Consider the following 13,886-nt stretch of genomic DNA (forward strand, 5'->3'; position numbering starts at 1 on the left):
GCAGGGGTGTTCAATCCTGCTCCTGGATGGCCAACATCCTGCAGAGTATAAATCCAACCTGTTTCCAATACACCTGTATGAAAGTTTCTAGTAAAAGATCAAAATAACCTTGATTAGCTCTGTCAGGTGGGTTTAATTATGACTGAAGCTATACTAAACTCAACAGGACAGTGGCCATTCAGGAGCAGGATTAGACATCTTAGGCCTGGGACACATTAGGACGATTTTAAAACTGGTGGAGACTACACACTTAAAGTTTGTTTTCTTTGCGCACAAAAAGTATTCTCATAGCTTCATAGCATTATGGTTGAACCACTCATGTCAAAAACTATTTTAACGATGTCCTTACTACCTTTCTGGGCCTTGAACGTGTCAGTTGCATTTCTGTCTATAGAGGGTCAGAAAGCTCTCGGATTTCATTAAAAAAATCTTAATTTGTGTTCTGAAGATGAACAAAGGTTTTACAAGTTTGGAACGACATGAGGGTGAGTAATGAATGACGGAATTTTCATTTTTGGGTGAACTAGCCCTTTAAGGACAGTTCCAAAGGGCAGTTCGCGAGACTACATGCATGCAGATTGTAGTATCATTTTCACAGTGAGATGTGATCTCACAGAGACTTGCGAGATCAAATGTGACTTGGGAAGAAAAACAAATGGAGGATGATCAGCATCATCAGCTGGTTCTTCTTGCATGAGTTATGTTTCATGGGGGAAAAAAACAAAACAAAGGAGAATAAAAGAATATAGGTGATTGTCATTCTCAATACTCCACTTTCGTGACATGTTTGTGGCTGCCAAGTTTCAGCTGTGGAAGCACACAACTTCCGGTTGGTGAAGCTTGCTTGCTCTCATTGGCAGGTGTCACGTCAGAGGCAACCCTGATCAAGATTTGTAAATTTATCAAACATGTTTGATATCTGGGATTGTGCGGGCTCTGACATGATTTGGAGCAGTAAAATAATCATAATGACACCACACAATTGAAGATTTTTTGGACAAAAATAAAATAAAATAAATAAATAAATTGCACAAATGCTATTCTTGCAAAGAGGGCTCAAAATCAGGCTTAAAATCTTTAAGTGTGTGGCCAGTCTTAGACTTCTTCGAAATACAAGCAAATTTTACATTTCACTTGCATACATTGTTGCCAATTTAAACACATTTCACCACATCTATCTGTAGACTACTTTAGCTCAAACATGCATGATAGGAAAGTGTTTTTTTTTTCTAACAGCGATAAAGACTAGTATGAGAGGTTGTAAGACATTAGCATGAAATGGTCTGTTGTTTGTGACTAACTCAAAAGAGCTGAATTTCCGCTTCTTGTTTCATTTAAAACAGATTCCCGAATGTTTCAAATCTCTGTGCCATGCCTTTATCGTGCTGCCAGTTCTCAACATAAAAGAAGCTGACATTGTTGGCTCTAATCCCTGCAAGTGATCTTATCCCATCCCATCAGCCAACACAACACTGCACAGAGTGTAATTATACCCCAAACGCTTTCATCTTCCAAGCACATTTGTCCTGCATTGTTTTCAGAGATAATATGCTTGGATAAGTTGCATACCTTACAGAGAAACCCTTTTCGTTGTTTTCTAGTGCTGTTGAAGGTGGGGGCTTTTCACTAGGAGAGTCTTCCTCTATTGGGTTATGAAGTGGGGATCCTGGCGGGGCGCTCCAGGGGTTTCCAAACCGAATGCAAGGGGACTGCGGCAGGGATTGCATTGATCGCATCAAAGCATTGGACACTTGGTTGCTGAAGGACAAGATGATGCCCAGGCTCTCCCCATCCAAGCCGCTTGAGTTGGGGGCATCTGAAGAGGGACTGAGGGGTAGACTCCGGGTCCTCAAGCTCACCGCATGAGTTCCTGCACCTTCAGTTTTTTCTATAGGACCCTCCTTTGAGCTGCTTGATCTCCTCGGGACGTGGCTTGAAGGGGACAAATCCTCTTCAGAAGGTGAGGGTTCTTGCTCATTCTCAGTAGCAATTGGAAGCTCTTTTGTGGAGTCAAGAGCAGGTTCCTCAACAGGGATCGGCTTACAGGGCTCTGAATCATGAGAAGTTGATTGATTTTCTTCCTCTGCCGGGGAATGATGGGGCTCTGAAATGATATCTGAACCGAGGGAAGCTGGTTCTTGCTTTTCTTCTTCTGGAGGCTGGGTGGTGGCTGAAATTGTTGGTGTAGACTGGCTGTCTTCATTATTGTGTAAGTTGATTGTGGTAACTTTAGTTCTCCCTTCATGGCTGTAGTCTGCAGATGAGGTTTTAGTCGTCTTCTCCACTGGAGGAAGAGATGCAGTTGGGGCCAGTCGCCTGCTTGGCCTTTCAGCTCCATCAGGACTTGAGAAAGTCTCAAACGAGCTGATCTTCTGCCTGATTGACAAATTGGCTCCTGTTGAAGCGGCCCTCAGACTAATCCCAAAGGTCCTGCGAGTATCGTGGCTCCTGTTATCCGGATGCTTCAAAGCTTCTGTTATCGGTTTCCCAGACTTAATGCTCTTAATGCTCTGACGTGCCCATGCAGGCTTTGGAGCCACCGGGGGGGCTTTTTTGACATTGGGAGGTTGCTCAGATTTTGAGTCTGTGGTGGTGATTGTGGGGTCAGGGGCTGTGCCATTAACCTCACTATCTCCATTTTGGTCACTCATGGTTTTGTAGCAGTAGGACTGGTTCTCCGGGCTGTCGGTCAGCTTTACCCAGGGGTCAAGTGGTTGATCTGTACTGACCTCCAAACGAGCCTGACGTCTCAGACCGACCCGATTACTCGTACTACACACGTTAGATGGGGACTCTGGGCCTGTAACATAATAGTGTTCTGTTAATTTCCTTTTAATAAGCTGTCGAATAGAGAAGTGCAAAGTGAGAACTAACTCACATGCTGCATCACATCCAATATCACATACAGTGGACCTTTATCACATTTCCGGGTTTCTCAGCAGCGGAAGTTGTCATAGTTGGATTAACTTGAAGAACAGTGAATGGCAGAGTACCACCAATATATATTTTTTGCATTCCCATTTGCTCAAACAGCAAAAGAAAAACTCCACGATAGTGTTTTCATGACTTTAAATAAAAGGAAAAAAATTGAGAGGGACTGATAATGGCAGTCAGAAGAGAGAACGATGTCAAATTTACTTTCCCTCTCTAGACGCTACATAAGAAACACCCTCGCATCAGCGTTAACTTTTTTTTTTTTGTAATTTGATTCAAAGGTGATATAATACAAAGAATAGTGTTATAAATGTAAATACATTTAAAAAATACAAGGATTTACGATGCTGATGACCGTTAAACGCGTCATCAGTCTTGTGAAAAGGGTCCATTGTTTATATCATATAATATGAAAATATTAAAATATAATAATAATAATACTATAATATAAATGTAACAAAGAAAATAAAAAACACTGCTTTTCTTTTATAAAAATCTTGCTATACAGGAACTTACTGTTATCAGCTGAATCAGGAAATGAAAAGTCTCAGCATACATGTTCTGATCTTGCTCAGAATAGTATAAAGTAAATATCTAAATCAAAGTTAAGCAACTTACATGACATATGTTTCTCTTTTTGTCATGTAATAATATTAACCAGTAGTAGGTGTATTTCAGGTTAACGTACCTCTGTGCTGTCTGTCCCCTCTGTGTGTTGAGTCACTTTTAGACTCAGAGATACAGGCAGATGCTTTAGTTCCGACTTCTGCACATTTAGCCACTTCCTGTCACAAAAACAGGAAATGGTTGGCTGAGTTCGAGTGTTACAAAAAAAATCGAAAAGGTGTAGAAATGCATTCGGCATCATTTCGTCATGCATCACTGTAGCACACAGAAACACAGGCATATAAACAAACTACAGCCATGCCTCATGCCAAACACTCAAGCATTTCAATACCTGAATCACACATATGACAAAAAGATGCACTATTCTACAAATAATTGTATGTATAAAGTGCACACAGGTTCAAAATTTTCATCAAACACTGACATGAACACGTCCAGAAATAAGTAGCATGAATTTCTACGTACATTCTTAAACAGAAGCCTTGAGATCTTTCTCAAAGCCCTGTATAGACTGCAGAAAAACTAGATGCATGTGGAGAGACAATAAAAGATTGTGTAAGGCAATAAAAGTTTTTAAATAATTATAGTCACTGTAAAATAAGTGCCTATTTAGGTTAAAAATATATTTATTTGTAAAGGAAATATAAATTAGCACAAAAGAAATGCATTTGTAAAATGTATAAAAGTGTGTGTTTTGCACTTTTGCAAGATTTGTCCCCATTTGTCAGGTTTTTATCACCAGTTTAATCAACTTTCTGATTTCACTAATTCATTTCAATGATCCTGTGGTGTGCATATTCACTATAGTCTGACCAACTGAATACTGCTTAGTTTTATTTGGTTGACCCCTGTTATTGTGCACTTTTAAATTAAACTAAATTAATCAAATAATGCATTGTGCAAGACTGATGACTGAGTGCACCTTTAAAAACTTAAAAATGATTTATTCACTTCCTGATGGGGTCCAGGTTAGCCAATCATTAAAGCAAGAAATGGCCAGATTAGAAATACTGTATGTGAGTCACTCCATCTAATCACAATTATTGACAAAATATTCAAGTAATGGAGTTACTTTAATTTATTTTATATTTCTAGATTTGATAATAGATCATGGCAACACATTTAGTTTTCACATTGTTAAATTTGACACATTTCAGTTTTTCACAGATCATGATGAGAACCGTCATCCTGTTGAACAATTTCCTCATTTTATCGGAAATTGCATAAAATAAAAAAACTATTTGCACACACTGTGTTATGTTTATATACACTTTTCTATTTGCTGTCCAGTCAGATGCATTCAAAAATCCATTCAAAAAATATAAGGGAAAAAAATGAATGCAGTTTTTCTCTTATGACAGCTGCTTACTTGCACTTTGATGGTGCAAGATTTTCTCATGCAAAACCTGTGAAAAATTCTGTGAAAAATAAGGCAAGGGTTGCAGTTAAGCCAATCATGTCTTGACTTACTCAACTACCATTTATGGGCAATGCATCAGTCTTACAGTGAAAACCGCCTACTTGTTAACAGTCTCTTTGACAGAGAGCAAAAAAAGCAGTAGTTTAAACCTGTATATAATTAATTTATTGCGCATAACCTCACTGACATGATATGTATTGCTGGGCAAACCTACACAAGGAAAAGAAAACAAAGAAAAAATGACTTTAATTGAGTCAAAACAACCCCTAAATATTCTTTGTTTAATAAAAATAGTGCATTTCACAAATGTGACTAGCCCTACCTGGCAGTTGCTTTGAGAAGGCAGCAGATCTTCCTCTTTCACTGGTGAACCTCGACTAGAGCCGCTTGAATCAGTCAGCACTTCCTGGCTGCTGACTTCCTGTCGTCTGCAGTACCTCCGTGCCTGGTTTGTTGCTCCGTGCATTGAGCTCCTCACCACACTTGCAGGCACATCTAATGTTTGTTGTCCAGTGAAATTCACTGGACATTTATAGGGAATGTTATAGTCTTCGTCTGCGAGAGAGGCTGGAGACAGTGTGTTATTAAGTGAAGTTTCACTGTTGGTTGTTAAAGAGACGTCCATGCTCTGGACTCTGGTGACGTGCTGGGGTTCGAGGAAGGATTGAGTGGTGGCGCTGGCCGGTATACAGCGCTGGCTGTAGGCACCCTCACTGCATGATCGCATCATGGGTTTCTGTGCTCGTCTACAGGTCAGACAGCGGATACACTTCTGTCTGCTGTGGGAACAGGCGTCGGATCTCCTCAGACCTGAGATCAGATACAGACATGTCTAAACCACCTACTGATCTTCTTCATAGGAGAAATAATCATGGACAAGTTCATTCTGTACAAACAAGACACTAAGCAGACATGCCTCATCTGAGCCTTTGATGCAATCCAGGGTTTCAGCAAATGAATTTCCATGACATCTACTTGAGTTCATGATAAATAAATTAATTGAAATAAAAATAATTATAATTTATTCAGGTTTCCATTTGATACCAATCTTTTTAAATAATGGATTTAATTATTATTATGATACAAACAAATTTATATTTTTCTCTGGTTTGCACAATTGTTTGTACTCTATACACTACAAAATACAATATCTAACAGAATAGTATAATATTTTACATATACTTAAATTATATTAAATGAAAAATATTATTATTCATTATTAATAGCATATTTCAAATAATTTTATTTATAACATTTATATAGTTAATCCTGCAATCTTTGAATCATATTAAACTATTATTTTTAAAATTTTATATATATATATATATATATATATATATATATATATATATATATATATATATATATATATATATATATATGTGTGTGTGTGTGTGTGTGTGTGTGTGTGTGTGTGTATATATGTAATATTTCTATTATATAATACAATTTATATTATTCATTATAACAATTTTTGTTTTTGGTCTGGAAACCTGAAAAAAAAAAATCCATCCCTTTCCAAGTTTATGCCTGTAGGAACACTGTAAATAATGTTGGACATGATTTGAACCATGACTCAGGTGGGCGTAATATTTTTGCTTTTTTAAGGTCCTTGCACACGGAGTTCAAAATTTTTGTATGCATTTTTGGTATTCGTTATCCTCTCCTATCAAAATGCTTGCTACAGGTGCAAAAACGCAGAATATTGAGCCTGGTCTGAATTTTTAGGTTTTTTTACAACGGACGAAAGTTTAGGAGGCAGAGTGTGAATGTTGACACATTGTTGACACAATGTGAGGTTGTATTTATTTTATAACGTGCAAAAATTTCAGACAAGTGTGCAAAGACCTTTAGTCCAAGTCATGGGCCTCGGGTTCCCGCTTGTACGTAAAGCATAACATTACAACTAAAACAGTGTTCATCTTGGCCTGTTTCACACATGTACATAAGCAGCACACAAACAGCATTTTTTCCCCAGTAAATCTGACTGAATCCAAACACAACCACCTCTACGATGCATAACCAATTGGATGCAAGTGTGGTCCTCATAATATGATTTAGATTTCGTGATGTTGATCCACTTCCTCTTGCAATTTTAAGGCCATTAATAAAAGAAGTACGCAGTGTGGTAAACTCAAAATCACTTTACTTGCTCTATAGAGCTGCAGGTACAGTTGCAATTACGCTGCAACATTACTTAAAAACTGCAGTTGCAGGATGCGTGAAACAAGCCTTGGAAATGACTGTCACAAGCTGATTTCAGAGCAAACAAAAGATCAATAACTCACTGCTGTTACATCCGTCCATACTCCACTGACTCCTGTCTCTCCTCAGTCTGCTGTGCTCCACCGCCTGAGCGATGGCCTCGTTCAGCTGCTGCTCAGAAACCCAAACACATGCACGGTTATATTTTAGCACTCTCTGACAACTTAGATCTAGCTATGAAGACAAAAGTGTAGGTTTGATTGATCACAGCCATAATGAAGTGTAAATTGTTTTAGCACGGTTTGTGTTAATGTGTGGCTTAGTAAATCTGGTCTGTGATGCTCTCTTGTACATCTAAAAGGAAAGCAAACCTACTTTTGGGTCGGGGTGTCGACTGATGATGATCTGAACCGGGCCCGGGCTGCACTGACTCAGAACCGTGTACACATCGTTCAGCGTCATGTTGCAAACCACCGTGTCATTGATCTCCATGATCTCATCGCCACATCTGACAAACATTCACATACGACTTACTAATATCCCAGCAACCGCACACATTATTACAACAATTCACAGTGCTGCAGTTTGGTTAGCTGTAAAAACCTTCTAGAAACCACACTTAGGAACATAAAATAATGTTGCCATTTATAACATGATGTGCAGTTTATATATTATGGTTACCAAAAATGAACAGTACCCAACTTCAGCTTTGGGAGAAGCTACATTTTCAGCTTAATATGTCTACCTTGAAGTAGCATCAAAACATAAATTTAAATAGTTTTTGCTTCAATAAAACCAGACCACATTACTTTGTTAAAATCATTTTGCGTTGAGTCTACATGAATCGTTTCTGTTGACCTATGTGAGCAGTGGATCTGTAGTTGCCTGCAAGCTTTGCATTGGCATAATTATTGTAGGCATGCTCACATGCTTATCTAACAGGAACTTAAATCTATTAAATTGGTTCAAGAAAACAGTTTTTATCTTGTTTTACGGGTATAAACTTCCAAAATTTGAAGAAAAAAAAAATGGTGCAGAAACTGCAAGTAACAACAGATTAAACATGAAATTTTGAAGTAGAAAAAAAATGAAATAGTGTTTTCTTGTAAAACATACTCCAATAAGCTTTGTTTTATTTATAAATTTGCTTTATTTATTTCTAAAGTAAATTGAGATTATTAAAATTATTCAAACTTTATGGAAAAGTTTGTTTGAAAGGGTTTATATGTAAATTACATATGAGACCAATAACAATATTTAAGACTAATATTTTTTATAATTATTTTTTTTATTTTTTCTATTGAATCATTTACTGACTATGACCATTTAAATTTAGACTGGCTAACTAATTATGAAAAAATTGACAAAAGCCAACACTATCTATGTCTCTTATTGGCAACACTTTTAAAGATGTGTCAAACCTTAATCGTCCATCCATGTGGGCCACTGATCCTGGTGACAGCGTGTGAATGTAGATTCCTGGACAGCCGCCAGCAGAAGGTACACAGCACAGGCCAATACCTAAACCTACACCAAACTCTGAGCCAATGCAGAAAGCACACATTTAGAAATACTCACATGTTCACTTTCTTCTCAGATGTTTGTAGGCATTGTAATCTGTTACAATAACATATGATTTTAGCAGGGCTGTAAAGTAATATTTGACAAAAAAATTACATTTTAAGGCTCACCTGCCATTCGTCAATGTCAAAATGACTTAGATGGCCAATTAAATCAAAGAAGATGGGGCTTTACTTCTCACAGAAACCGAGTGTGAATTTTAGCTCAGCGGCGCTTCAGTGAAAGAGTGCGAGGTAAGAAGCTAAACATGTAATAACTAACAATTATTTTATAATGAAAAATGTCAAATGACTAACAGTAATATCCAGTGATGCAAACTGCTTTTTTGTAGACTGTTGTTTTGTTTTTTGTTTTGTTTTTTTCTAAAATTGGCCATTTTGAATTGAAAATAAAGGCTGTCATTTCCGTGATCCATTTAATTCATAAAGCAATGTGCATTTTTCTGTTTTGCATTTTCAACACATTAGGTATACAAATAAGAATGAATCGGTGAATATAGATTAAAATAAAAATATTAGCAAACAGTTCAAATAGATAAGCCTATAGGCTTACTTTACTTTATACTTTACTATATATATATATATATATATTGCTGAAATAAATTGCATTAATTTAAATCCTATTAATTGCCTGGTAGACATATCAAAATCTTTTACTGCCTTTGAAGTGTGTGATGAAATTGTGATCGATGAGATTTGGATACTCACCCTTCTGCAGCGTGATCTCCATCATGACTCTGTCCTGGGCTTTTGCGGGGTTATTGAGGCAGTTATAATCTCCCAGATCAGCACTGACTCGACTGATACCGGTGCTGGAGCTCAGAGATCTGGATCGGCATAACTGAGAGACCTGGCCGTGGCTGCCCGGCACAGCGCCCATCCGCAGACTGGTCCTCACCACCAGCGTTAACAAACCCTTCTTCACTTGCCAGAAAGACAATCACAGTTTATAGCTGATAAAACCTGATAGATTAATGATAGATCAACTTATTGTCTAGGTGAATTAAACAGCTTATAATGGGTCATTTTTTAGACATATTTTATTATTATTATTATTTCTTTTTTTACTTTGTTTTTCTGTCATTTGCATCATTGAGTAAATATTGTATTAAATAAATGTTTATTTAATATATTTTATTTATATATATAGAGAGAGAGAAAGAGAGATACTGATTAAAATAATTATATGCATTTGTAAAATAAGAAATTTTGCCTTTTCAATCAGCACGATATTCTTGAGCTTGTTTGTATTATTAACTCTATCTGTGATGCAATTTACATGTATAAAAATCTATAATTTTATCATTAAATGTAATTATTTAAATTTTATGTTTAAATATATATTTACAGCAAAAATAAGTATATTGTGTAGTATATACACTACTGTGATAAAAATTACTTAAGCCGTGATATATAATTTTGAACATACTAGTGTTGTTACTGAAAAGTAATATATATATATATATAATTTATATAATGCTGAAATAAAATATACATATTAGATAAAAAAAATATGCATATTGTATTTTAATTTTTACAAATAAATTTAAGGTGATTTTTTTTTTTTTCACTTCCAGTTAACCAAATTACTGTGGCATTTTAATTTAGTTACTGTTTGCAATGAGCCCTTAAACAACCCTTATCAGTCTACAAATATGTATTATGTGTTTCTTCAATACATGTGCCAGTTCATTAATTGCAGGTCAACTTTGAAACATGAAGCCATCCAGGTGAGGTTACTCACTTTAAATTTGTGTAAGGCATCTTCATGGCTCAGGCCATGTAGAGATTCACCATTCAATTCCAGTATCTCATCTCCTGTAAACCAGAGACACTAATATAGTTTTCTGTCCATTTCTGGGTAATGCAGCTGTGAGTGTTGATGGGAAAGCTTCATTTTGAAGTAAGTGTCTGGATAGATCTGGATGCATTACCAATCACAGTGTGATATTTAACTAATGAGCCTACCTTCCTGTAGTCTTCCATCAGCAGCCGCTGCGCCTCCAGGAAAGATGGTCTTCACGTAAATCCCCATTGGGCCATACATGCTGTCTCTTCCTCCTACTATACTGAAACCCAGACCCTGGAATACCAGGACAGCGGTTTATATGTTGAGAATTCAGTGTGTTGTGTCATTTGTTGCAGATACACATTTGGATACCTTTCCATGGCCCTTCATGAGGACAATGTTGGAGATGATGAAGGCCTGTACAGTGCTGCAGGACGGGACCAAGTGTGCTGAACTTAGAGAGCGAGACGGTCTAACCACAGCCTGCAGAGACCAAAAAGAGCACAAATAATGTGGTAAGCAGGTCAAAGGCCTACGTTCAGGGTCAAAAAAGGACAATATGAGATGTTTTCATTTCATGAAATTCTGCTACCCAGAGCAGAAGTGGTCATACTGTATTTGAGTTACTTGTGCCATTCCCATGACATTCATTAAAAACAGCCACTCTGCTGATGTGGAGAGGGAAAGCACTTTGTAGAGAGCACTTCCAGAGAAAGAGAGATGCTTTGAGCACTTACTGCAACAGCCATTTATTTGATTACCAGTATAAGGATGGCCTTATCAAATAAAGTGCAACAGCCAGTCACTGCTGTTCTCTCATCCAGAACTGTTCAGGCAAAACACGTTCTGAACTTAGAACTAAACAGCTGCACCATTGATTTATATGTTAGTGTAAACACCCATGGCTCATTCACTAACCATCCACAAGTATAATCAGGCACTTTGATATAATAAAACTCATTGTAAAGTCAGATTCCATCCTCCATAACTTTACACTCACCAAGATGGGGAATTATGCTAGACAAATAGTGATAAGCACATTTTTAAAGCTTGTTTGAACAATTAATCGACTGGCATTATTTGTTGTATACTGTGCAATACAAATGATGAGACTTTTCTACCTCTGGTATATCTGTGATCTGTAAAAATTAATAATTTAATCATTTAACATTTGAAAAATAAATAAATAAATGTAATAATAAAATGCAATTATTTTAATTGAAACTTTAAACTTATATTTAAACTTATATTTACAGAAATATATATATACAGTACAGGTCAAAAGTTTGGAAACATTACTATTTTTAATGTTTTTGAAAGAAGTTTCTTCTGCTCATCAAGCCTGCATTTATTTGATCAAAAATACAGAAAAAAAAAATTAATATTGTGTTATATTATTACAATTTAAAATAATGGTTTTCAAATTTATTATACTTTAAATTATCATTTATTTCTGTGATGCAAAGCTGAATTTTTAGGATCATTATCACATGATCCTTTAGAAATCATTCTAATATGATGATTCATTATCAAAGTTGGAAACAGTTCTGCTGCTTAATATTTTTTCAGAACATGTGATACTTTTTAGGATACTTTGATGAATAAAAAGTAAAAAAAAAAAAAAAAGAGAGGAGCTATGTTTTTAAAATATAAATATTTTGTAAATAACAATATACACTACTGGTCAGTAATTTGGGGTCAGTAATTTTTTTTTCTTTCTTTTTTTTTTAAATAAAATCAATACCTTTATTCAGCAAGGATGTGTTAAATTGATAAAAAGTGATAGTAAAGAAAATATATTATTAGAATATATATTATTAGAATATTTTTTTTATTTTGAATAAATGCAGTTCTTTTTAACCTTTTACTCATCAAATATATTAGACAGCAGAACTGTTTCCAACACTCATAATAAATCAGAATATTAGAATGATTTCTAAATGATCATGTGATAGACTGGATGTTACATGTGACTCTGAAGGCTGGAGTAATGATGCTGAAAATTCAGCTTTGCATCACAGGAATAATTTATTTTTAAAGTATATTCAAATAGAAAACTATTATTTTAAGTTGTAATAATATTTCACAATATTACTGTTTTTTCTGTATTTTTGATCAAATAAATGCAGGCTTGATATATATATATATATATATATATATATATATATATATATATATATATATATATATATATATATTATATATATATATATATATAGTACAGGTCAAAAGTTTGGAAACATTACTATTTTTAATGTTATATATATTGCATCTACTGTTCTTATGATATAACATGACTTATGCCATGATATATCATTATATATCACAGGTATTTAATAAACCAAAAAAATTTTTTTTTATTATTGTTAATTGATATATAGCTGAGATAAAATAAAATGTGAATGTGTAAACTATTTCCTTTTGCAAATAACATAAGTTAAAAAATAGCATTGCCTTTGGAAATTAAATATGTTAGTGTTGAAGTACTAAAATTGCTATAACTAAAACTAAAAAAGGCTAATAGAAATGACAAAAACACTTTACTAAAAAATTACTAAACCTTAAATTCAAAATTAAAATGAAAACTAAAAATATAAAAGTAAAAGCTAATTTAGAATATTAATAAATACTACAATAGTAGCTATAGGCCTATAAATAATACTAAAACAACAGTGGACCATACGTTATAGTGACAGACCATGAGAATTTCAGGATGGCCAATTTTTGCAGCTTAGTTTCAATAAATAGTGTGAGCAGACATGGAAGAGAGCTTTGTATTCTAAACATTAAGTATGTTTATTTGTCCCAGTCTTTTATTTTAAAATAACAAGGAAAATCCTAGCTAGGATACAAAACAAATTCAGTTTGCGATTCACTTACATTCATGACTATATTTTATATGACATTCCTCTCACTTAAAGGTGCTGAATGTAGGATTGACACCGAGTGGTTGAACTAGGTATTGCAGTCCAAATTCAAAATATTGGAGAGGGTTTTTTTCACCCGGTCCCTCCTCCTCACACTTGACACAGACGCAGGTTGCCAGATTGATGACACAAAAAATTAACGAGATCACTTGATGATGAATGAAATGAAATATGCTGTGTTTTCCACCAACTGGCAACCCGAAATACTTGAAATACCGAAATACAGTTGGGTAAACTGGCAGTGGGCAGGTTTCACAAACCAAAACAAAGGACGACATTCCGGCCCTGAACGCACATTTTCAAAGGAGAATTACTGACTGTAGCATTGTTTTTCAGATAAACAAGTATGTTAATGTAGCATGTTTCTTAAAAATCTGCAAACATATTATGGTATTTTTATGCTT

The 13,886-nt window shown here is 35.2% G+C and overlaps 1 protein-coding gene across 1 annotated transcript in view; it reads right to left on the reverse strand.

Annotated features, from left to right (window-relative positions):
• LOC109055130 (pro-interleukin-16-like) overlaps window positions 1-13,886 on the reverse strand; it is a 33,667-nt gene that overhangs the window by 4,499 nt on the left and 15,282 nt on the right. Inside the window, exons 8-18 of the mRNA XM_042726818.1 lie at window positions 10,928-11,038; window positions 10,735-10,849; window positions 10,511-10,584; window positions 9,475-9,694; window positions 8,608-8,725; window positions 7,562-7,694; window positions 7,270-7,369; window positions 5,304-5,791; window positions 4,027-4,083; window positions 3,623-3,719; window positions 1,570-2,800 (exon numbers count right to left, since the gene is read on the reverse strand). Of these exons, the coding sequence (XP_042582752.1) occupies window positions 1,570-2,800; window positions 3,623-3,719; window positions 4,027-4,083; window positions 5,304-5,791; window positions 7,270-7,369; window positions 7,562-7,694; window positions 8,608-8,725; window positions 9,475-9,694; window positions 10,511-10,584; window positions 10,735-10,849; window positions 10,928-11,038 (2,744 nt within the window). The remainder of the gene's footprint in view (window positions 1-1,569; window positions 2,801-3,622; window positions 3,720-4,026; window positions 4,084-5,303; window positions 5,792-7,269; window positions 7,370-7,561; window positions 7,695-8,607; window positions 8,726-9,474; window positions 9,695-10,510; window positions 10,585-10,734; window positions 10,850-10,927; window positions 11,039-13,886) is intronic.

Source organism: Cyprinus carpio, chromosome B7, assembly GCF_018340385.1.
Source record: "Cyprinus carpio isolate SPL01 chromosome B7, ASM1834038v1, whole genome shotgun sequence".
NCBI classification, from domain to species: Eukaryota; Metazoa; Chordata; class Actinopteri; order Cypriniformes; family Cyprinidae; genus Cyprinus; species Cyprinus carpio.